Consider the following 26881-nt stretch of genomic DNA (forward strand, 5'->3'; position numbering starts at 1 on the left):
GAACAGGTCCAACAGAGCACTGTCAAATTTCTCTGCAATCAGTTCTAGTGAGTCCTTCAGTGGGACCCTGGTGAACAGCGATACCACATCAAAACTAACCATGATGTCCGGGGGACTGCTGGGGAGTGTCAAAGACGACCTGGGGTTACAAAAACCAGGGATTTACAATATACCTTGTCAATGTGGCATGTCCTACATTCGCCAGACGACAAGAACTGTGGAGATCAGGTGCAAAGAACATCAGAGGCACACTAGATTAAGACAGGTGACTAAGTCAGCCATTGCTGAACACTGTCTAGAGCTAGATCATGCCATGAAGTATGAGGATACCAAGATTCTAGCACAAACACCCAGATTTTGGGACAGTGTTATAAGAGAATCGATAGAAATTAAAATGGCTGACGATCTTATGAACCGTGACACAGGGTACCAGCTAAGCAGAGCCTGGGATCCGGCTCTGGAATTGTTAAAGGAGCAACGGGGCCAGCTGCAACACTACACAAACAGAAGAACCAGAGACATGGAGATGGAAAACGAGCCTCTGACGGACTGCCAGGTGCACCAGACCGAAGATGGAACACCCAGAAGTGGGACTGGTGGGTGCGGACCGCAGAGGGAACATCCAGAGCCGCAGCGGACGAAAAACGGAGCGGCAACGCTCCAACAGGTCGTGGTGAGCGGGCGTGGACCGCAGGGGGAACGCTTGGTACCCCAGACCGTAGATGAAACCCCCAGGAGCGAGTTTGGTGGGCGCGGACCGCAGAGGGAACACCTAGAACTGCAGCGGACGGAAACGGAGCAGCAACGCTCCAGCAGGTCGCAGGGAATGGGTGCGGACCACAGAGGAAGCGCCTGCAGCCGTTGGTGGAGGGGGAAGGCCACAGGCATAAATACTGGACCAGGTCCACTCGAGGAGCAGTCTCAGGTCGCACCTGATGAAGGTTACGAGCTACGTGACAGAAATATCGTGCAAGTACGACGCTGATATCCGGCAGAACGCCCGACAACCCAAGATATCATTAGATCACTGGGAAAGCCTGAAGAGTTAAAATTCATAATAATTGAAACAAAGCAGTCAAGAGATCTTACCTGAGATTCACTTTTCTGACAGAACAGTGATAAAAATTAAGACATTGAAAACCATTGGCCACCAAATTAATTAATTCTTCTCAGCTATGGATGAAAAATAGCTCCTACAATCAACCGGCAGATTGAGCTAGGTAGTACAGAGGTAAGGCTCTGAATTGTATGTAGAGGACTGTGGTTTAAATCTGCACCTTGCCATCCATATTTAGGTTTTTTAAGGGTTCCCTAAACTGCTTCAGGTAAATGGGATGGTTCCTTTGAAAATAACATAGTATTCTTTTCCACTTTGAATTTGTGCTCTGTCTCAATGATTTGCAATCTATCCTAATGCACAACAAGTTTTCTGTAAGACATATAATACATGAGGCTTATTCGGAAAGTAAGGTCTGAATCACCAAGCTAATCGAATGTTGCACGAACATTGAATCGTGTGCGTGCACCAACTCTCAAGCATACTTTACTCATCAAACACCACCATTAGCACTGGTATTGTTGCATTGTCAGACCAAAATGTCAAAACAATTGACCAGCATACTGACTGTGAAATACAGTCAGTGATTTGGTTTTTGACAGCAAGGGATGTTGCAGCAGTGGAAATTCATCGACAGATAAGTGAGGTGTGTGGCCCCTATGCGATGAGTGACAGCCAAGTGCTTAAGTGGGTGGGAGCTTTCAAGGACAGATGGGAAAATGTCCATGATGAACTGTGATCAGGCCAGTCATCAGTGATCTCAGAATATTTGACCAAAGCCATGGACAAAAAGATTTGTGAAGTCCAGCAATTAACAATTTCAACTTAAGTGCTCAAATTTCTGGATGTGGGTAGAACTACAGTGCACAAAATTGTCTCTGAAAAGTTTCAGTTTTCCAAATTGTGCACTTGTTGGTTTCCCAAGCTGCTTACTGAGAAATGCAAAGTGGAAAGAATGACTAGTGCTCTTGACTTTTTGGACCAGTATCGTAAGGATTACTTTTTAGGGAACATTGTCACAGGGGACAAGGCAGGAGTTTCTCACATGACCCTAGAGTCTAGACATCAGTCAATGGAATGGTATCATATGTCATCACCAGTCAAAGCCAAGGCCAAGCAGATCGAATTTATGCAGCAAGGAACAGCAGTAAATGCAGCCACTTACTGTGCTACCCTGAAGAAACTTCAATGTACCATACAGAATAAGCAATGCGGCCATCGGACATCTGGAGTTTTGTTTCTGCATGACAGCACCAGATCCCATTCTGCCATTCACAACCAAAATCTGATCATATCTTTTGCAAGGGAGCAGATTGTTCACCTACCGTACAGTTCATACTTGATGCCAAGAGATTTTCACTTGGTTAAATACCTAAAGGAGTTTCTTGGCAGCAAGCATTTTGTGTTAGATGGTGAAGTGAAAGAAGCAGTTAAAGACTGGACATTGTCACAGGCAGCAGGCATCTGTGAATTATGGATACAAAAGCTTGTAGAACATTATGACAAATGTTTAAACAAATATGGAGACTATGTTGAAAAATAAACATGTAAGGAATTAAATGAAAACATTTTTTTTTTTTTTTAAAAAAAAAAATCTGTGAAGGTTTATGTTTTGTAAGAAATTGGATCTTACATTCCAAATAACCCTTGCATGACATTATTTTATAGTTATATTTATTATTTATAGCTGTGATAGTACCCCAAAAATTTGTTTTATAATATTTGGTGCCACAGAGAGTAATAATTGACAATTTTACATCACATCAAGGGCCTACTGGGAATTCTCGTGGCTTGGCCTGAGAAGTTATGCCACACGGCACCGGTCAGAGGTCAGGGAAGTGGTGGCAGCTCTGCATCCGGACAGACTGGTGGCATAGATGATCCAAGCGTGCTTCCCCTGGGTCCCACAGCCCAGTGGTTCCCTCTGCTGCCAGTCACGGGCCCAGCATCTGGGTCACGCCTCAGCACAACTGGAGCTGCACCAGTCGTTGCTACTGGTGCCGCCACTGTCCAGCAGGCTGAAAAGTCTCAGGTGAGAATGGAGCCCTTCATCAGCTGTTGCTCAGTAGGCTGAATTTTTGTATTTCATGTAATCCAGTAAAACTTCTGTATGAAAGATACAAGGTTATATGAGGGCAGTTCAGTTGGTACCCATGTTAGGAATAAAGACACCTCCCCCCCCCCTCCCCCGCCCCAAAGAAAATAAATAATTTTTCAGCGTAGTCCCCTTTTAGGGGTATACACATCTCGGCCATTTTTTAATCCCTCCATCAAATAATAATTTGTCAAGCTGTCTAAGATTTGCCTCTGTCTTGACAATCAGCTGCTCATCTGAGCAGGTGAAAAAACAAAAAAGGGGAGAGAGAGAGAGAGAGAGAGAGAGGACCTGTGAGCTATGTCTTTGTGTATGGCAATGGGAATAAATCTCATGGACCTGTGGCAGGGGAATATGGAGTTTGTGACAACAGTTTATGCAGTTTTGCACAGGTAGTTCCAGATGAATGTGCTAGTGCATTGTTTGGGTGAACTTCTTTGCCAAATGGGACTGTTTCCTTGAATTTCTTGTCAAAGCTGACCTATAGTCCATTGTAGTAATGTGAAGAGATAATTTTTCTACTTTTTAAAAGTCTATATTTACGATGCCCTTCATATTCCAAAATATCATTGTCATAATTTTTCCAGCCGATGGAACCACATTTGCTCTCTTCAGAGCAGATTCATGTGCAGTAACCCATTATTTTGATTTGTGCTTCATTTTCAGAATATGATGACGAATCCACGTCTTATTGATGAGTACAACTCAATGCTCAAGATTGTATCTCACTTAAATTGTTCCAAACACAACTTCCATACTGTGAGCTGCATCTGCTGTATTAAATTCCTGCCTTGTTCTTCATAACATGTCCTCTGTCACTGTTGCAATCACATCATTGATACATAGTCTTTACATAGGAATATTGTTCACTATGATAGTGTACACACAGTCCTTCATAAATCCCCACAAGATGAATTGCAGTGGGGTAATGTTGAGGGAAAGTGGTGGCCAGCTGATGGATCCCCTGCATCTAATCCAGCGATAGGGAAATTTCATTGACAGGAACTTGTGAACAGCCTTTGACCAATGTGGTGAAGCACCATCTTGTTGAAAGGTGATTTTGTGTTGCGAGTTTTGTGTCTGAGGGTATACAGACTGCTCCAACATGTCCAGATACACTGATGCACTTACTGTATTTTCTGCCAAGAAGAATGGTTGGACAGTCCTTTCGTGCATTAGCTCATACCAGACATTCAGTTTATGTCTACCACGAACATGTTCATGATAGTGTGCGGATGTTATGAACCTCAAATCTGAACATTACACTGATTAACTATTCCTGATATGTCAAAGGGTGCCTCATCTGAGAATAAGCATTTCTTCAGGATGCTGGCATTCATGTCAGTACACAGCAGCACATCTGTAGCTCATTGCTGTTGGCATGCTTTGTCGTACAGCATTAGATATTACAGAATTTGCATTTTGTAAGCATACAAATGAAGATGATGGTTTACTGCACAATGCAGTGTTGCTCAGAGTACATTAAGTTTCCTAGATGCTTGCTGAATTAACTTAATGTGGGCTTCTGAGAAATGCATGTCTGATGTCCTCCACTGTCTCTTCCAAAATATAAAACTGCCAAAAACTTATGATGCCATTCTTTAATTTTTTCACATCAATAGAACCTGCAGTAATTTCTTTGCACAGTAATAGTTGATTATGTTTGTGCAAACCACAATATTGCTTGCTGCTCTACAGAGTAGCCACTTTCACTTCATGCAATTCCAGTATTCAGTGTTCTCTTTGCACATTTTTTGTCTTAATTTAAACAGTTATTTCTACTTTTTTGTTTTCAAAACACAAAAAAGCCCCAGAAAGAATGAATATAAGGAAACAGAGAAGGCTTTGGAAGTGGGCTAAGAATTGGATCTTTGCACCTACATACTTGGAGAAGGAAAACAGAAGAAGTTACAGATTTGCTGGAAGAAGAAAACTGGTCGTCGTAGGATTGGGGGACACAATGTGGAGAGGACAAGGAACAAAAGAGCTGATGAAAGGATTCCAGCCATACTGGAATGAAAATGAGCTAGAATGAAGAATGGAATTGGGATTGTCTTCCATAATGGTCTTGAAGAGGATGTGAAAGGAATAAATGACAGGATAATGAAGTTAAAATATCAGTCAATAAATGCCTTTTGAGATAACGCAGGTACATGGTCCACAAGTAGGTTTTTAGATACAGGAAAAGGTATACTTGGAGGAGGATATTGGGATACAGATGGTCAGAATACAGTAATGTAGGTAACCCCAATGTTCCTGCCGGCAGAGGGAAAAAGAGAATAGGAAAGGATATGAAGAGATATTGGGAAAGGGACGATGGGGTAACAGAAAGGAAGGAAGCTATGAGATCTCTGCAAGAAAAATGTGTTGATGATTTGAAATTTTTGGGATAAGCAGTAAGAAAGTCTTAAAGTATTATGGTACAGCTGTGATTAGAAATGGACGTCTGCTATGGACTGTACCATCTTTGACAAGGAATAAAAACGCATGTCACTGGCTTAAAGGTAATGCACTAAGTTTCATCAGATTATGGCCACCACCTGCCACTGATTAGTCAAAGAGCCATGATTGAAAAAAAAGAACACAAAGACAAGAGAGAGAGAAAAAAATGGAAACTGAAAGAGGAGGAAATCAGAGAAAAGTAACATGTAAGGGAACAAGGCACTTTTAAGTGAAGTCATAATAGTAGAAGAGGAATGGTAGAAGTTTAAAACAATGCTTGTTGAAACTGCAGTGTCTGTTTCTGGAAGAACAAGCAACGTTATAAGGTGAGAAAAAAAAACTTTATAGAGTGAGAGTCAAAAAATCTGTGCAGAACAAGAAGAGAACATTTGAGATATGTTTCGGCAAATGACCCAAGATGCAGTGGGTGAATCTAACATCAGGAAGATAGTATCAGAAGAGATAAGACATGGTTCAACTTATGGACAGAGGTGAAATGAACAGAAAATGACAGTATGAGATGACGAGGGTAAAGAGGAAAGGCATGAGTAACCCCACTAAGCTAGATGCAAATGGAAAAGATAAATAATAAAAAGAAGTAAAAGTAATGTGGAAAGAGCACTTAGAAGTCTTTTAAATCCACGTTGGGAAAGCTGAGGAGGAGAGCCACTTTGAAGAGGTAGATAGCAACCTAGGGAAACGATTTGATCCTGACAGAAGTTGAATCAGTAATGGGAACTATGGAAGAGGTGTAGATTGAGTGTCAGTTGAAATGGTATGAACAGCTTATATTATAAAGTGGCAGTGGCTATACCATACTGTGAGAGCTGTTTTGATCAAGAAGACAACTTCAGAAGACTTTAAGAAAGTAAACAAGAGAACTGAAAAATTATGGAGGAGTGACACTAGTTTGCCATTCTGCAAAAATATTTGAGAAAATTTGAGGAAAGAGAATAAGGAACAAAGATGAGATAAAATTGGAGCATGCTTCAGGCTGGGAGGTGAACTGCAGACTTCATGCATGTGATGAGGCAGCTGCAGGAAAGACATTGAGCATGGGCAACTTTTACTGACAGCCTTCTTGGATTTTGAGAATGTGTACAACAATGTGTGCTGCAGTAGGGTACTGGTAGTGCTGGATAACATAGGCAGGCAAAAATATGAAATTGGCAGGCTGAAATAAATGTGGCACAGAAGTAAAAGCTAATTTAAAATAGGAGATAAGGCAATAGATAAAGAAGAGAAGGGGCTTAAAATGAGAAACTGCACTTCCTCTCTAACTTTTGTGCTTGTTGTGAATGACATGGTGCACAAGATACTGACTTCCAGTGATGCCTTAGTGCTCTGGGGATTAAGGAAGATAAATTTCAGCAACAATAATTGCATGGGCAGAGATGCTTGGATTAGATGGTATGAAATTTAATGCGAAGAAGAATGAGTTCATGATGTGAACAGACAAAGGGAGAGGACTACCCCAGGATGAACTTGCAAAGGAACAACTTTAAAAAGTTGACACATTCAACAAAACAAAATGAAAGAAAGAAATGAAGAAGTCAATGAGAAATGGAGGCAACCAGTAACATTTCCGAGAAATATCAGACTTATTATGCGATAAAGTTATCACACAGATGACCAAGTGAATAATGTGTTGATTCTAATATTTGATTATCCTGACTTACACTTCCGAAAAATTCACAATGAAGAAAAGAAATTTAAGCAAGATAGAAGCACAGGAAGTGAAATTTCACAGAAGCTGAGGGGAAGTAAAAAGATGGACAAATTAAGAGATGAGGGAGATGGTAAAGGAAGTTACCTTATAGGAGTGGATATAAGACCAGCTTTGTGGTAAATGAATTAAGGCTTCAAGGCAAGAGACCAAGAAGACGACCTAGGGATGGTTGGCTATAAAGAGTGTAGCAGAACATTCAAGAAAAGAAGAAAAATGAAACAGAGTGATGCCAGCATAATGGTGGAAAGAGAGAGGAAAATGGAAAAACTTATGTGCAAAACTGGCTGACTCGTGGCCGGAAACTGTTACGTATGATGATGATTCCTATTTTATAGTTCCACAGTCTGCTACCTCTGGGATGCTTTACATTTCCTGCTTTCTGCTTATATAGTTTCCAAATAATGATATGATTGGCTCTTGTTTTTGTTTATCTTTTCACTTAAAAGTAACTTATTGTCCTCCCATACTCTATATGTTGAAGGACCAGTTATTAACTCAAAGACTTCTATGTGCTTTAGCTTGCTTTATGCCATGTAATGATCTGATCTTGTGGTGAACATGACCAAACAGTGGTTGTTTTAAAAGTTTTTATATCCTTGAAAAGCCATAATATAACAATAAATATTATTTATTTCAGTATTTTCGCCTATAAGAAGTTGACGGAGCCCCATTTATAGGTACAGTGTCAGAAATGAAGTGTCTTCTTTGTTGACCTGATTATACTAACAGCACTTGACTGTTAATTTGTGCTGTGCCAATAATTATAATGTTGAGTTTTTGCCTTGGCATTTAACCATCCTGTGTGTGTGTGTGTGTGTGTGTGTGTGTGTGTGTGTGTCTCCTCATATTAATAACACATTGCGTTCTTAAAGTGTTGCCAAATGACTGATTTGGTAACACACTAATTTATTCTGTACAATAATACATTACAAATTATTTAGGGTCATTAACTAACTAAACTGGTTGACAGGGAGTGATGGATGTAAATGAAATTGCTGGATTGAAAATTAATTCACTTGTACCTACAATATGTTTGGTGATAGAAATTCATTAATTTCTTCAGCTTTCAAATTAACATGCTTTTTGCCAAACATTAACATACAGTATCAGATATCCATATTCTTCAGTGACTTGGAGATTCTGTTAAATGCAGATAATTGGAATAAACAAAATTAAATTGTAGTGCACAAAGAGGGTGCATAAGGAAAGAAGGTAGCTGTAAGAAAATAATCTTCATGGATGTTGAGGAATAGAAAGGCTTCATACTGAAGGATGAAAGGAGAAATACAGTCATTATACAAGCAAAAGAACTTATCTACATTATCTCTCCACATTTGTGTACCCTAGAATTTTGCAGTCACTCATTTCCTCTTTCCCATAATTTCATGGTTTATAATAGCTCATAGTGATACAAACACTTCCACTTCCCTTAGGGGGGCCTAACATATCCATACTGTGGATGTCTATCTATAAGAAGAAAACGTGAGTGACTTTGGCAGACACTGTAAGAAACAGCTTTGTCAGGGGGTTAGTGTGAATGCAGTTGCTAAGAATAAGTGAGAAGTCCACCATCGATGGTATGAACATGTACTGAGAGCAGTGCAGGAGAAAGAGACATATTATACACACTAGCTCAGTCTGTATCTATGAAGACCTTGAGGAAGACAAAAGATTTGGTGGATGGATACACTCAGTGAAGATAATGCAATCTTACAAGTAAAAGAGAGAATTGATCTTAGAATTGAATTTGATAATTATTTTTTCATTGTGTGTTAGAACACCTTTTCGTTCATCTCAGCTCTCTCTCTCTCTCTCTCTCTCTCTCTCTCTCACACACACACACACACACACACACACACACACACACACACACACCATGGTGTATCAGTCATTGGGAGAATTTTGTTTTTGTAATGTGTAGATGGAAACAAGTACAACTACAATGTGTGTCACATAGCGCTCAGTGTTGGTGGATCAGTTCATTTCTTGCTAGAAACAAAATAATATTTTAAGTGGAAGCTTATATCCTTATTCCCACATTTGATTGAGTGGCCCCAAATTAGTCTGGTGTGATTTCAGTTTAAAAACATGTTAAACTGTTCGGGCTAGGAAGATATGGCAAAAAAAAATGTTTACTGGGATTTTAATATCTTTTGTTGTTATTGACTGATAGAGAGCAAGCCATGTAGTGCTAAAACAGCCGGGTACAGTTATCACTTAAAGCTCTTCTGCACAAACGTCTTGAATGTGCCTAACTTGCCCATCTCAAGTGCCAACCCTTGCCACATTGTTTGTTACCACCATGCAGCTGCACTTCAGTGTTGCTGCTGGAGTACTATTTATTTTTTGTATTCTGCTGTCCCTGTAGTAGATACACTCAGTTGCAAATCTCTAAATCACTAGAAAAATCTATGGCAGTATTATCTCACTGCCTTTAGCTGTGCAGCAGTAAGCAAACAGTTTTACAGTCAGAGGGCCTCACATGATACGATCTCCATAACTACACACCTGTCCCCAACAAAAATAGAATATTGATTAGCATGTACATTCCAGTTTCCAAATGAAGCTCAATTAGAAAACTTTTTGTCATTAATCAGTGAAAAAGTTCTGTGTGAGATTTATGCCACTGTTGAAGCTGTGAAATAGGAAAGAAAGTTATTATTCAGGAGCAAATGTTTGTGCATTGTCTTTCTGAAAGTACAGGTAACCTGTAAGTGCAGTATGTGATGAAACAGCTGCACATTATTCGAAAGTAGATTTTTGTGTCATTCACTGGTGAAAGACTATGGCTGATGTACCCATACCTTGTATGTACCCCTCACATGAGAGTGCCTCCACGATCTTGTCTGAATGGTGCCCTGTTGATGAGTATACATTTTATTTTCAGTATTCTCATACCCTGCCATTGACACATACCGATGTGTACCGTGATTTTCAGTCTGGCCCTCAGGGGGCTCACGACTCCCTTGTGGGTCTGTGTAATGCAAGCACTGAGTGACAAGCTATTGTATCAGCTCTTTCCTTTCTTGTGCTGCAATATCTCAACTCCAACTTTCCTTACTTCTCATACTTTTGAGCCCATAACGAGAGTCCTTGATGTTGACACAACTATTTCTCTAGGTTGTTATATCTTTTGTTTACATCTTTCTCCTTTTACTTTTGACCATGAACATTTTGGCTAAGTGTTTTTGGTTCCATTTTTGATTTCACTTCAATTTTCCAAAGTTTTCCTGTAGTGTGGACCAGGTGGCGAGAAACGGCTTAGATATCACCAATGTACCTATAGTATAGAAGATCCTTACACACAATAACTAAACAGACATATCAATGTGTTTGAAAACCATTGTGGTAGGCCATTCCATCATAGTGATGTCATTTACCCTCTCAGTAGAGCTCCCTGAAAACAAAGGGTTGCAACTTCTACTGTCAGAGCTGTTGACTCCACATAAATGGCAAGAAATGTCATCTTCCTGAGAACCAGGACTCCTAGCAAGGTCATCAAGCCAAGATCACCTTTTCTGCGGCTGGATGGTGTCTGTGGTGAGAGTACTTAATCAGATCAGATGTCATCAGGGCAGATGTTTCACAGATGAAGCAAATCAAATTAAACCAAAACAATAACTGTAATGACTTGTCACTCAGTGGATAGAGAGAAACTCTTTAACGAAGAAACTTACAGCCCCATTGCATTTCGATCTCTGGCCTCATCGAGGGATGAGCGACAAGCACAAGCACAGAGCAGAGGAACTCACAAATTCTGTCAATACCTGATACATTCTTGAACTAATGGAGACTCATTTACAACCATAATATTTGTGAAATATAGTGAGGATAAGTTCGGTAGCTGTATTGGGGGAAAAAGTGATAAATGGATCCCTCCTTATCAAAACATAACTGCTATGCAGGCACAAGCACTCCTGAAGTGTAACAAACTGGGAGACGTTCCTGTCACTGTCAGTCCGCATAAAAATCTCAATTTGACCCACGAATATGACCGAGTGACGTGGCACAGTGGTTAGAACACCAGACTCTCATTTGGGAGGATGCCACTTCAAACCAGCGGCTGATTTAGGTTTTCCAGGATTTCCCTAAATCACTTCAGGCAAATGTCGGGATGGTTCCTTTGAAAGAGCTTGGCGAACTTCGTTCCCCATCCTTCCTTAATCTGATGGGACCGATGACCTCGCTGTTTGATGGGACCGATGACCTCGCTGTTTGGTCCACTACCCCAAATCAACCAACCAACCAAGAATATGAATTAGAAATAGTGTTATTTAGCACATAGAAGAAGCACTGAGCAGCAATCAGGCATATTTAAAAGTAGACTAAGCTATCGGACACTATCTTCTGGAGTGGGTAATGTACATAAGAGGCATGTGTTGGGAAGGGGAGGAATAGCAGGGTGCGGGTGGGAGAAGATACTATAGCAGTGCCTGTGGGAGTTTACAGGGACATGGTGAGTACAGGGACGTAGACAGCAGCATTCAGCATTTGGAGGCTGAGCTGGGGAGAAGTGAGGAGTGGGTGGGGGGTGGGGTTGAGTGCGGGGGGGGGGGGGGGGGGGAGGACTACACAGTCCCACTGGGGGGGGGGGGGGGCACAGAAGGCTTGTGTAAGGATGAAATGGGAGCAGAGAAGAATGTTGAGGCAGGTGAAGTACTGGCACTAGCAGTGGTTGAGGCCAGGGGTTTGATGGCAACCAAGGGATGTTGCAGGGAGAGTTCCCACTTGTGCAGTTCAGAAAAGCTGGCGTTGGTGGGAAGAATACAGTGACACAGGCTGTAAAGCAGCGATTACAAGTTCCCACCCCACACCTTACTTGTACCCTCTCTACCACCTTCAACTGAAATATCTACTCACTTCAGCTGGGCCTCTCCACACAAAGACAGCCGTGACAATTGTGTGTGTGTGTGTGTGTGTGTGTGTGTGTGTGTGTGTGTGTGTGTGTGTGTGTGTGTGTGAGAGAGAGAGAGAGAGAGAGAGAGAGAGAGAGAGTGTGTGTTTTTAAAACTCTGAAGGTGGTCTGTGTCCAACAACTAAGTCGTATTTTAAATATGCTTATCTGCCGTTAAGTGTCTCCTCTATATGGTATCAATCTATCCTAATTCTTAATGTTGTTATTGGCTCCCAAATTTTGCATTGTTCAGTGTGACCCACTATTTTACCCCACCAAGACTTGAAACAGCAGACCAATGATGGATGGCAATCCAACTTAACAATATGAGGATTTCATCTGCCAAATCCAGAAAGGCCCCAAGTACAACAGAATAAACAGGATTGCCTTTATTTTTGGTTTTGAAGGGAAAAGAATTATTTGAGACATTTATGTTATGGTCTATGAATGTGCTATTATGTACATTTCCAGATATGTCTTCCTGCTGTGTCGTTGACCCTATCTGTGGAAAGGCTTTGTAGGATAACTGACTGTGTACAATTTCCTGTATGTGTCGGTTACCCACGCCAGCATCCTCCACATTCAACAGCCTTCATTGGCCTAAAAAAATAAAAAATAAAAAATAAATGAGAGAGAGGGAGGAGGAGGAGGAGAAAGGGAGATCCAAGAATATAAAATGCTAGACCTGTTACCTTATCTTGTGTCCACAAAGAAATATGAATGTCTTCACATCATCAAAATGGTCTAGATTATTTCAAGCACTGTGCACAGTCTTCTACCTGATATGCCTTTTAGCCACAGCCACACAAATTGCATGACTACTCATTTGAAGTAGAGGTCACTAACTACTTTAGTCTACAAACATATAACACCAAAGCTTCCATGCTGGTGCAGCTGGAATCACCTCAATTGTTTCTGCATCTATGTAGGATAGGACACCATCCAAGACATTCTCCTCCTGACATGAAGCAGAAATGTGACCTCACACAAGCCAGTGGATGAAAGAGCCACAGGCAACGTGACACAGAGCAGCTCATTCATCACCCAATCTGGAGCTTAAAGACAACAAATTGCCACACAAACTTTAACCTCCTTAGGTACAAAAAGAGAGAGAAATAAGTATAAGTCAGACAGAAGGAAAGGAAAAACCTAAACTAGAAGCAGATTTGACAGTTCAGACAGAATCAGATATCCCCTTACATACAGAAGACTCCACATATATGGATGTTACCCCATGCCTCACAGGTAGCACAAGACCAACACCTACATCTTTCATCTTCTCTGCAATGCTTCATCCTCTTTAATGTTATTACAAAGGAGTTGTAATGGATAGTCCCACCACCTGGCAGAGCTCTGCCAACTGATGGCAACCTGTCATATAGTATGCGACATAGGAATTACTTTTGTTAGAGAACCATCTCTCTAATATTAGACATCATACCTATTGCAATGATCGTGTCAGTGTAAAGAGGGTATATGTGCACTAATACATCCTAACATCTGCAGCAAACAATTGCCACTTCACAACAGACTAAGGGTAGTAGCTACCTGTTTCCATATATAAAGAAAGATAACAACATGCAGTACTTACCTGTCATTGAGAGACAAGAGCTAGCCTTGTAGCAAAATTACCCAAACCCTTAATATTAATGGGGGAGTTAAATGTTCATAATCCTTTTTGAGGTAGTAGTGTTAAGTCTGGTAGAGGACAACTCTTAGAAAATCTTCTTGTGGAATTTCGATTCTGCGTCCTAAACACAGGAGCAATAACATATTTTAGCGTCGCCTGTTGTACCTTATCCTGTGTAGACTTCTCAGTATGCAGCCTGAGTGTCACCACCATGATGCAGTGGAATATCCATGAAGTCCTGCGTGACAGTGATCACTTGCCAATCGTGCAATCCCTACCAGACCAAAATGTTGACAACTCTTTAACATGCTAATACCTTAGAAAAGCTAATTGGCCAGCCTATGCTTCCAAATTGCAGATTCAAATCACCCAGGAGAAAAATATCGCTGAGGTAGTGCAGGAAGCTCCTTTCACAATTATACCTTTTTCCACAGACCTTCCTACACAAAATTGTGTACTCTGGCATTCAATGAAATAACAAAGGCCATTAGAGAACGATGAAGAGCACTGCGATGCTATAAATGCCTTCCCCATATGACCAACTTGATTACATTCAAATGACTCTTAGTGAAAGTACAGCTTTTTATTAAAAAATGGAAAAAAAATGTTGAAACAATATGTCTCCTCTATAATGGCGCACATTCCATTATCTCCCCAAGTATAGGTTAAACTTCAATGTATTTGTGGACATCAACTACACACAGGAATTTCTAATGGAGACATTATCTCGTGACTCCCTGGATACTGCGGAACTTATCACAGCACAGTTTGCAGAAAAACCTGCATCTCAAAATTACCACCCTGCCTTTACAAATTATAGACAGCTAGTGGAACTTAACATTATGTTCTTTCACTCCCATCATGTAGAAATCTATAGTGGTCCTTTTAATGAATGAGAACTCAGTAGTGCCTTAGCTTCATGTTGATATGTCGCCAGCTTTTGAAAAATCCACAACCAGTTGCTTCAACACATGAACAACAGCAATCATGAGTATCCTGGTGATTTTTAATCGTGTATGGTGAGAGAGAATTTTTGCCCAAAGTAGAAGGAGAGCATAGTAGTACTATGCTGAAACTGGGGAAAGATGCACATAACATAGGTAATTATTGACTAATTTATCTAAACAGTTAATTGTTAGGAATAATGCTTATAATTGATTTCATTGGTGCTTCAAATGCAAATGACTACTTTCGTAATTTCAGTGTGGCTTCTGAGAATCTTGTTCTATCGCTAACCACCTTTTTTTTTTTTTTTTTTTTTTTTTTTTTTTTTTGAGTCTTAGCTTATGCATTCAAAGAGTCCTTTGCACACTGCTGGCATATTATTACTGTATTCTTTGATTTCCAAAATGTTTATGATACTATGTGGTGATATCACATTTTACCTTCTTTACACAAGTGGAGATTTTGGGTTGCCTACCCATTTTTGTACAGAACTTTGCATCACCAGGATATATTTGGGTATGAGGTGGCATGATCCTTGGTACCCAGTGATCCAAGGAATAGCATCTTACAGAAATCGGTGCTGGTTGCTGCCATTTTTGCTATTGCAGTCATTGGTATTGTAGCCACTGTGAATCCCGAGGCCTCGCCAGCATTGTAGACAGACAAATTATGTATATATTACTGCTCAGCATCTCTCCATACTGTAGAATAGCACCTTTAAAGTGCTATACACGGGGCATAAGATGGGCAAGAAGAGTGGGTACTGTTTCTCACTAATGAAATTTCCTGTTGTGGATTTTGCAGACTTTTGTCTGTACATTCACACCCAAAACTTCACTTAGGAAACCAGCCACTAGATGTACTTGACAAATTCCACTTTTTAGAACTATTATTTGGTGGTAACCTAACGTGGAAACCACACATACGAGGATTCAAGTATAACTGCGTGAGGGAACTAAATGATATCTGTTTCCTCAGCAACTTTTTCATGGGAACAGACCTAATGGCTTTATTAAGGTTTTAGAAACTGCTAATTTTAATTCAATTAGACTGTGTATGTGTTGCTTACGGTTCAGAAAAACCATCTGTACTTGGGCAAGACTAACAGTTAGACTCAAAGAGCCCAAACAAACAAATGTGGTTAAAACACAGAAAATGTGATAAAAGAAATATAAAAGGCAAACTAAGATAAAATCACACTTACTCTCTCCCATTATCACCCACTCAATCACACTAACTCACAAAACATTGTGACAATTGGGAAGAAGTTCGAAAACTGCTAATTAAAACACAACAAAGACTATAGGAAAACTAAAATAGATTCACAGCATTATGTGGGTGGTTGATAACTTACTGAAAACACAGATGGGCCAACCACCCTGGTAACACATTAAAAATGTCACTCTAAAATTTTAGGGTGACAAGTCAAACAATTCACAAAATTTTAAAAGTCACACCGCATTTTTTTTATTATCAGCTAAAATAGACAGCAAATCTGTCAGCCAATTAGCTGCTGTCCACAGCTCTAAAAATAAAGCACAGTTTAGTAAAATGTGTCACATTGTGATCTGTATGCCACAAGCACCACACATTGGAGAGTCCTCTCTCCTGAGGAAAATGCATGTGTCTTAGGGCTGTGGCATATACAAAGGCAAGTAAGGAGATATGCCATAACCATGTTGTTGACTTAAGTAGACACAGCTTATTGTATGTCACTTCCAGCCACTCGTCTTCCCATCTGTGCATGACTAACTCAACAGCGAGACAATAGCATACAGAGGGATGACACGCTGAACTAGTTAAGGATCGTGACCCACCTCCTTGGCTGCTGCAACCACCTTTCATTCACCACAATACTCATGTGCTGTGACACCCAGCAGAAAGACCTCTTCTTTACCAGCTGTTGTAGGAGGAGGAGGAGGAGGGTGTCCTGGATATTCTGGACTACTTTATTTACTGTGTTGTAGAGAATGAAGGGCGCTCAGGGAATCGGAACAAACAAGGAATGTAGCACTCAAAGCATTTCTCATCTGCTCCAGTGCCCACAGTATCACGTATAATTTGGAATTGAAGACTGTAAAGTCTTGAGGCAGTTGGATCATGAGGGCACTCTCTAGGGAAACAGCAGATCAACCATCGGAGTCACCTGTTTAGTCCACCCATAAATTCAGCTACAGAGTTGTGACATTCAGCTGAAATATCATAAAGTAATGTATTAGAAACATATGCAGGAGTGCAACCTCTCCTGTACTGCATAAAATCTCAAATTACTCTGGGCTTGTGCAGTAACCAGGACGGCAGGCGGTTAAAATCCTGGAGTTGGTGTTGTACATGCTCCACACGAAATTACTCCAGCACATGCTGCACGTGGTTCCCAAATGGCCCTGTTGCTCATGGACGTTCCAGAGACAGATGAGCAACAGTAGGGTGTGCAGGTGAATTCGAAGCAGTGAGGAATTTACGTGCCTGACACACCACGAGGAGCTGCCACTGCATGGTGAGTGGCAGTTCCTCAGTCTCAGCACAGAGACTAGGTATGGGGCTTGTCCTAGAAGCACCTGTGCCCAGCCTAATCCCCCTCACCCCCCCCCCCCCCCCCCCCTCCTCCCAATCCAATTATAGATAGTGTCAATAATCTTCAAATAAGAAAGCTTCAGTGATCTATGTACTGTGCACCCATAGTCTAGCTGCAATCACACGAAAGCCCCATAAAATTGGAACAAGTGTGTCCTGTCTGCTCCCAAAGACCTGTGGCTAAGGCACTTTAAGGTATTCGATGCCTTCTGGGTTCTGGCTTGCAGGCCACTCGAATAAGGAGCATTTTAGAGAACTCAATGTGATTCTACTTATGGCTATGGTAAATACGGTTGCACTTAAAACTCTACCCTGAGGAAAAACATTCACCTGCTCAAAATGAGCTGACAGCACGTCATTAACTCGGGACTGAGAATGCACTGTGATAACAAGGACCATATGAAGATGGGATGTGGCCACAAAAGACCCACTGGTGGAGCTGCCCTAAAATACTATGTCTCCAAGTAGTGTCGTATGCCTTACTGATGCCAAAGAGTGCACTGATACATTGATGGTTGTGTGGGAAATCCTTGTGAATAGCCCCTTCTGGAAGGGTCAAGTTGTTGACAGTGGATTGAAATCTCCTGAATCCACACTATGAGTGGCTAAGTAGTTGCCTGGTCTCCAGCATCCACATGAGACAATTGTTAATTATTTGGGCAGTTCATTAAGGCAATGCTCTGTTAGCTACTGGGCCATGTTCAATTCTTTGCTGGTTTGAGGATAGCTATCTGAATGGTCTCTCTCCATTAATCAGGAAAAGACCTGTCAGCCATATCAAATTAAGACATACAAGGTGTATTTCCTTAGATGCGGATTGCAAATGTTAAAGCATGCTGTTCTAGATTTGGTAATGACCAGGTGCAGTATCAGGAGTCTTAGACAATGCCAAATCCAGCTCCCATATGGAGAAGGGGCAGTTGTAAGACTAAAGAATTGTTGGATCTGAGGTCCAACTGGCCCCTATCTGTGGTTACACAGTAGCGGCAGATCCTGGCTGGCATTGACAGCAGTCGACCTAAAATTCTCTGTCATCATCTGAGTGATCCCTCCGGGCATTGTTTGGAGACACCCCTGTTTCAGCACAGCTGCTGTTGGTAAACGACTGTATTTACTGGAAGTCCTCCTGATGGCTTCTCACAATCCTGTAGAATAAGTGGTACAGTTGATAGAGTTCAGGAACTCTTGCCATGACCTTTTCTTCCTCTTCTGAATTACACATCAAGCCTTCTCTCTGGTGACTCGAAAGGCTGTGAGGTTGTCTGCTGTTGGGTATCATTTAAACCTTCATAATGCCACAAGCCTGACCCAGATTGCTGAGCAGCAATCAATGGTCCAACAAGGTTCATGTTGCCTCCTAAAATGACTTAAGGATGTTGGGTTGGATATGTCAATGGTAAGGTGGATCACTTTTGTGATTTGGTCCACCCATTCCTGGATGCTGCCCTGATTTTTAAACACAGCCAGCTGGCTGAACAGCGTCCAGTTAGCTCTGTTGACCATCAATTTCCAGGTCTTCTGTTCAAGTAATGCTCCATACAGCAGGTGGATTCAAAGTGAGTAGTAGTCACTGGAATGAAGGTCATCGGTTGCTTTCCACTGAGCAGACTCTGCAGTGGCTGGAGAGCAGAAAGACAGATTGATGGCTGAGGATAACCCAGCCGAGAAATTGGAGTCACTGTGTAGGAGAAATGGGCTGGGGAGTTGTTCTGTAAGGCCTGTGAGAGCTTCAGAGTCTTTTGCATCCAGCGAGGGTAAAGACCGTGAGCAGATAGTGATTTGCTGACCCATATGAACTTAAATGGCTACGGCTTGTAGATCAGTAATCGAGGAGAAGAGAACAGAGGAGTGGTGTGCATTATTGACAAACAGAGCAACCCCCCTCCCCCCCCCCCCCCCCCCTCGGCTCTTTCCCCAGTCAGATCATCCTTTCAGCGGAGGGTATAGCGCCAAACACAGGAGTGTCAGTGGCCTTAAAATATGCTTCTTGTAGACACGAGCACAGAGAATATACCTGGGCTAGGAGTTTCAGTTCCTCAACATGAGTCCATGTTCCACTATAGTGTGGAGCCATTTATCAAGGGGGTTGCACATCCAACCTGTCTCTCTGAGGAGGGGGAGGGGGGGGGTGGGACAGGTTGAAGTTGGCTGGAAGGCTGTGGGCTCTAATAGTACAACTACAGCTTGACGCATGCACTGACAGACACGGGTTGTAATGCTGACCTACCTCCATTTGTGTAGTAGCATTGGCTGTTGAAATAGTCTTTTTAAGAGCTGATGCAATGATTATGGTAGGCTTTATAGATCTTCTTGGCTTTACCATACCGGATGCATTTTGTTGTTTTAATGTCCTGTATCCTCCTTTCTTCTAGGCAGATGCTGCAGTCTCTGCTCCAGACTGCCGAGTCAGCGGATGATGGTTGAGGTGATCGCTATAGCAAAAATCTACTAGTACCAGTATTGCTGGCCCTTGTTTTGATCACAACCGAGGTAGAATCTTCCTACACATCAGTCAGGGGCCTGAAGATGGCACAGTAAAATGCTGAAACTGGTTGCCAAATAAAATAAGGTTGGAAACTAGACGGCTGAAAGGTGTTTATTGTGACATCCTTACGAAATTGAGGTGTGCCAGTGTCCCCAGAGGTTGCCTGCTGACAACCATTCCACATCAACAGCCATACATCTCATTGGCGCACAGCACACCTTGAGATTGAGGGTGGTTTTTTTTTTTTTTTACACCATCCAGGCAGTTGGGCCTAAATCCCAGCTCCCTGTGGCACATAACGTTCCACTGCCACACTGTACAGTGGTTGCTGAAGCATGCCCAGAGCTTACGATGACAGAGGAGTGGCATGCTTACCAGTCTGTGCCTCGTCAGAAACCTTGCAGTGAGCAAGCCTGTACACAGCAAACAAATGCTGAGCCACTGAGGGGCCCAAACAATACCCCCCTTGTGCAGGCAGAAATACCACTTTTGCTAGTACGATGCCACTGTCTCTTGATTAACTGTGTGATCAGTATCAGCCGTCAACTAGAACACCTTTGTTACCCCATATTGTTCTGAAAAGACCGGATCTAGCTGCTTATGAACCACCTTGTAACAGGCAGATCAGCTGAAGAATGGTTGAAGATCTATGTAGAGAACTTCAACTCACCCCCTCCCCCCATTCTGTTATATGCAAAGAATCGCATCTCAGACTCCCTCCTGATATGATACCAGGCCAAAAATGTGGGTAATAATAATAATAATTGTGTGTAGATCAGTGGCTGTGTGCAAGTCTTTTAACTGCATGGCACTTAAGCAACTTGCGTGACCCTAATCTACCGCAGTTATCCAATTAGAGAAAGGGAAACTGAAGTTTAAATCGAACCTGAACCACATTTAATTCCTGGCAATGTCAGCTAGAGGTGAAGTGTAGATTAAAGGCAGACTGAAAAATTCTGTGGTCCGATTGGTATTTGTTCCCATGACCTCTCAGTTTCTAAGCAAGTACTTTACCACTAAACCACCAAGCCTGATAGGTAATACAAATGTACATTCACAGTAGCACCAATGGAACTACTGATTTCACCACTTACTGGCAAATATTTGACTCCATATATCGTGATCATCCACATCATTACATCATTTATACTTATGACAGTAAGGTCATTGATCACATCAGTTGTACCTATGTTTATGCAGGAGGTTCTGAGCTACACCCTCAACCAGATATGCTCCCAGAATTGGCAGTCATATTTTGAGCTTTCCAATGTAGTGGAACGCTTCCAGATCTGAACTTCCTTGTCTGTAGTGACTCCTTAGAGCAGTAGTAAGCAGCAGATCAGTGTTACCCGTTGGAAAACTACAACTGACAGCAGCACACACTGATGTTTGGTCAGTCAGAGACATTGTATCTTGAGGTCTTGAGACTCAGAATGGCAAAATACCGCACCTAAAATCAAACTCCAGTTGGTCAAAGGGACTTCAAGTGTGGTGCACTATATACCCAGCCTCTCACAAAGCAGCAGATGTCTTATACTGTTAATGTATTGGTTAAACCAAACTTGCACATGAATATCTCTTGCAAAAAAGAGGAACGCATCCGTCCACTCCTCCCATCGTCCCTGCACCGATGTGGACACTTTTGATGGTACTTCATACATTCAAAGAATGCAGAATCCTAACTGACCTATGACACAAACTGAATTTTAATGTACTTCACCTCAAATGCTAGTGGATGGAGCATTAGCTGTCAACACTGTTTTACATCTTTTATCATGGAGTAGGTACTACAATAAAATTTAAAGCCTTTACTCATCATGACGACTTAGGCAGATAGTGTGGAGGTGGTACAATTCACTGGTAACGTAAGTCTGACAGGCCCTCAGCTTTGCTGCTGATCTGAACCAATGTGTAGTACTATCTTTTACTTCTTGAACCTCCACATTTAACTCCTTTCCCTTTCAACTTATTATACTGTTTGATGTGCATTCCTTTCAGTATTTTCTATATTGATGTCTGGGAGGATGGGTGGGGATGCAACATGGAGGAGAAATGAGGGGAGAGGAAGGGGGTTGGAGAAGCCTCTTACCATACATAATACATTGCACCAAGGAGTGTCCAGCGTCATGCTAGCACATAACACCCCCTTACCTCCGCCTTTTCCTTTTAGTTCAAACTACCTTCACTACTGTTACTGGACGTATTGCTTTTCCCTTTAATCCAACTTTAAAAAGTTAGAGACAAAAAATATTGATCAAGACGAGAAGACTACTAAGATTAAGTGCATAGAGGGACTGATAACCTCATAGTTAAGTTCATTTGTATAGTAATGGTGGTGGTAATAATAATAATAATAATAATAATAATAATAATAATAATAATAATAATAGTCCCCGTGGAGGCCCGGGAAAAGAATAGGCCTCCGGTATGTTCTGCCAGTCGTAAAAGGCGATGAAAAGAACAAACCACTAATAGGGCTAACCCCCCTTTTAGTGTGATTAGTTGGTTCAGGACAGAACTAAAGAAGCCTCGGACAAGCGCTGTCATGGTCGGGGACGACGCTTGAACCCTATGCCCGCCCACAATGGTAATGACACTGCTAGCCTACTGGAAAATGAATTAAATCCAAATAGAGGTGTCTTGCAGGATATGCTTTCTGCAACCACCCTAGAAGGAAAACAAAGACAGAGAATGAGATGGTCAGATGAAGTTAATCAACACCTCATGTTCTGTTATTACCAAGCAACAAACCTAGGAACCAACACAACTGGATACAGATCACAAGTATACACAACATTTATTACCAGATACCCAGATTTAAAATTTTTAACAGAACAACGACTAGCTGATCAGATCCGTGTAGTAATCAAAAACAACAGGATACCCCAGTCAGAATTAGAAAACATCAAACAACAAGTACAACAAATACTGGAACAAAATAATGTGCAATCAGAAGAAGAAGAAAATACAGTAATGGACTCAAACATCCCAGAGCAAACAAACAAAGAACAACACGCATCAATTAAACAATCAGAGGAAAGCGAAATCTTAAGACAGCCACCAGAACAAGCACAAATAGAACACGAAGTGACACACATGTTAGATATAGAAGAAAAATTTCAGCTGACATATATAGAATACAAAGACACAAATACAGACATTAGACCATTCTTGCAAAGACCGCCAAATAACCCACAAGTCGAAACAACAATAAAAACTATCAACACAATCATACACAACAAAATAAATGAAAACACAACTATGGAAGAGTTACAACTACTGGTTTATATAGGAGCACTCACTACACTAAATATACACACTGGGCAGAGATCAGAACCAACCAACACACAGAAGAAACGCACAAAACCAGCATGGCAACACAGGCTACAGATCAGAATAGAAAAACTGAGAAAGGACATCGGACAGCTAACACAATTTATAAGAAATGAAATGTCAGAAAAAAAACGAAAAAGGTTAGGTAAAATCTCACAACAAGAAGCGACAGAGCAATTAGATGAAAAGAAACAGAAATTACAAGCATTGGCCAAACGACTTAGAAGATACAAAAAAAGTGAAAATAGAAGGAAACAAAACCAAACATTCAACACAAACCAAAAGAAATTTTACCAGACAATAGATAACAAACACATTAAAATAGACAATCCACCAAACATAACAGACATGGAACACTTCTGGAGCAACATATGGTCAAACCCGGTACAACATAACAGGCATGCACGTTGGATACAAGCAGAAACAGACACATACAAGATGATACCACAAATGCCTGAAGTGATAATTTTGCAACATGAAGTCACCCAAGCAATTAATTCTACTCACAATTGGAAAGCCCCTGGAAAAGATAAAATAAATTTCTGGCTAAAGAAGTTCGCCTCAACACATTCACATCCAACTAAATTATTTAACAGTTACATTGCAGACCCATACACATTCCCTGATACACTTACACATGGAATAACTTATCTGAAACCTAAAGATCAAGCAGACACAGCAAACCCAGCAAAATATCGCCCCATAACATGCCTACCAACAATATACAAAATATTAACTTCAGTCATTGCACAGAAATTAATGACACATACAACACAGAACAAAATTATAAATGAAGAACAAAAAGGCTGTTGCAAAGGAGCACGAGGATGTAAAGAGCAACTGATAATAGATACAGAGGTGACATATCAAGCTAAAACTAAGCAAAGGTCACTACACTATGCATACATTGATTATCAAAAAGCTTTTGATAGTGTACCCCACTCATGGTTACTACAAATATTGGAAATATACAAATTAGATCCTAAATTGATACAGTTCCTAAACATAGTAATGAAAAATTGGAAAACCACACTTAATATCCAAACAAATTCAAATAATATCACATCACAGCCAATACAGATTAAGCGTGGAATATACCAAGGAGACTCATTAAGTCCTATCTGGTTCTGCCTTGCCCTGAACCCACTATCCAACATGCTAAATAATACAAATTATGGATACAATATTACTGGAACATACCCACACAAAATCACACATTTGCTATTCATGGATGATCTAAAACTACTGGCAGCAACAAATCAACAACTCAACCAATTACTAAAGATAACAGAAGTATTCAGCAATGATATAAATATGGCTTTTGGAACAGACAAATGTAAGAAAAATAGCATAGTCAAGGGAAAACACACTAAACAAGAAGATTACATACTGGATAACCACAGCGACTGCATAGAAGCGTTGGAAAAAACAGATGCCTATAAATATCTAGGATACAGACAAAAAATAGGAATAGATAATTCAAATATTAAAGAAGAACTAAAAGAAAAATATAGACAAAGACTAACAAAAATACTGAAAACAGAATTGACAGCAAGAAACAAGACAAAAGCTATAAATACTTATGCTATACCAATATTGACCTACTCATTTGGAGTAGTGAAATGGAGTAACACAGACCTAGAAGCGCTCAATACACTTACACGATCACAATGCCACAAATATAGAATACATCACATACATTCAGCAACAGAAAGATTCACATTAAGCAGAAAGGAAGGAGGAAGGGGATTTATCGACATAAAAAACCTACATTATGGACAGGTAGACAATTTAAGAAAATTCTTTCTAGAACGAGCAAAAACTAGCAAAATACACAAAGCAATCACTCATATAAATACATCGGCTACACCATTGCAATTTCATAACCACTTCTACAACCCCTTAGATCACATAACATCAACAGACACGAAGAAAATAAATTGGAAAAAGAAAACACTACATGGCAAGCACCCGTATCATTTAACACAGCCACACATCGATCAAGACGCATCCAACACATGGCTAAGAAAAGGCAATATATACAGTGAGACGGAAGGATTCATGATTGCAATACAGGATCAAACAATAAACACCAGATATTACAGCAAGCATATTATTAAAGATCCCAATACCACAACAGACAAATGCAGACTTTGCAAACAACAAATAGAAACAGTAGATCACATCACAAGCGGATGTACAATACTAGCAAATACAGAATACCCCAGAAGACATGACAATGTAGCAAAAATAACACATCAACAGCTTGCCTTACATCATAAACTTATAAAACAGCACGTTCCCACATACAAGTATGCACCACAAAATGTACTGGAGAATGATGAATACAAATTATACTGGAACAGAACCATTATAACAGATAAAACAACACCACATAACAAACCTGACATCATACTCACCAATAAAAAGAAGAAATTAACACAACTAATCGAAATATCCATACCCAATACAACAAATATACAGAAGAAAACAGGAGAAAAAATTGAAAAATACATCCAACTGGCTGAGGAAGTCAAGGATATGTGGCATCAGGATAAAGTTGACATTATACCAATTATACTATCAACTACAGGAGTCATACCACACAATATCCACCAGTACATCAATGCAATACAGCTACATCCAAACTTATATATACAACTACAAAAATCAGTAATTATTGATACATGTTCAATTACCCGAAAGTTCCTAAATGCAATATAACACATACCATACAGTTAAAAGGAAGTGACGCTTGATCAAGGTCTGCGTCACTTTCCATTTTTAACCAGACTTAACGTCTGAGAAAGTAAAGAATAATAATAATAGTAATAATTTATCAGTCTGTGTGGCCTTCCTCCATGCTTCGAGATCCAGTGGCTGTGTGTGTTCCTGTACATCAGCATGAGAAGTGGTGTTCCATGTGATTGCCAGTCACAGTCTGATCCTGTTTGAAAGTGCAGATGTGCATCTTGTGTGCCCTGCACTTGACTCTCTCTCGGACAGCCAGTATGTGGTCTGCTAACATCCTTGTCACTTACATACTGAATTGTTCCGTTTGCCATCATAACATGAGCACCTTCTGAACAACACACATATATCTCTAATTCTAATGCTATTGAGTGTATAAAGAACAAGATTGGTGGTTGGTAAGACTTTGGGCTGCATATTTAATTTGCATTGGAATTTACAGTGTGTGGGGATGTGCAGCTCCAACCAAACAATGCCAAAAGTGTGCTTTAAATTGTTTGGTTTGATGTTTGGTAATGCAAAAAGGCTAATAACAATTGAAATTTTCAGAGATGACATTATTTGGTTTGTAGACGAGAATAACAGAAAATAGTGATATGAACCATCGAACAAGTTGCTTTTAATTCAGATTTTAAAATTATAGTTTTCTGAAAAGGAAAAGAGACATTAGTATCTTTGTATTTTTTTTTTCTTTTTCAATGTAAATTAGTAAATAATTAGTAGGTGTTAATTTCTCCACAAACAAAAAATATTTGACAACGTTATGTTCTGTTACTTTTTATCAATGATGCGGTTTTATATTTTGAGTAAATGATATGTTTCAATTCTGCATTCTGTAAGTGCTTGCTATTGGTTGTGAGTGTGCAGAAAGTGTTGTAGCATGGAAATCCTACTCTAATAAGCAGACTGAACCAATCTTAGTTGTTATATTTCTAATAGCATGTAG

At 40.5% G+C, this 26881-nt stretch overlaps 1 protein-coding gene across 3 annotated transcripts in view; it reads left to right on the top strand.

Annotated features, from left to right (window-relative positions):
* LOC124621905 (conserved oligomeric Golgi complex subunit 1) overlaps positions 1-26881 on the top strand; it is a 136785-nt gene that overhangs the window by 103517 nt on the left and 6387 nt on the right. For 2 of the 3 annotated variants that reach the window (XM_047147402.1, XM_047147404.1), the window contains exon 15: positions 2826-3089. In XM_047147402.1, the coding sequence (XP_047003358.1) occupies positions 2826-3089 (264 nt within the window). Of the gene's footprint in view, positions 1-2825; positions 3090-7960; positions 8001-26881 lie in introns of all 3 variants that reach the window. The other variant, XM_047147403.1, reaches the window with a different exon arrangement.

Source organism: Schistocerca americana, chromosome 7 (assembly GCF_021461395.2).
Source record: "Schistocerca americana isolate TAMUIC-IGC-003095 chromosome 7, iqSchAmer2.1, whole genome shotgun sequence".
Taxonomy (NCBI): Eukaryota; Metazoa; Arthropoda; class Insecta; order Orthoptera; family Acrididae; genus Schistocerca; species Schistocerca americana.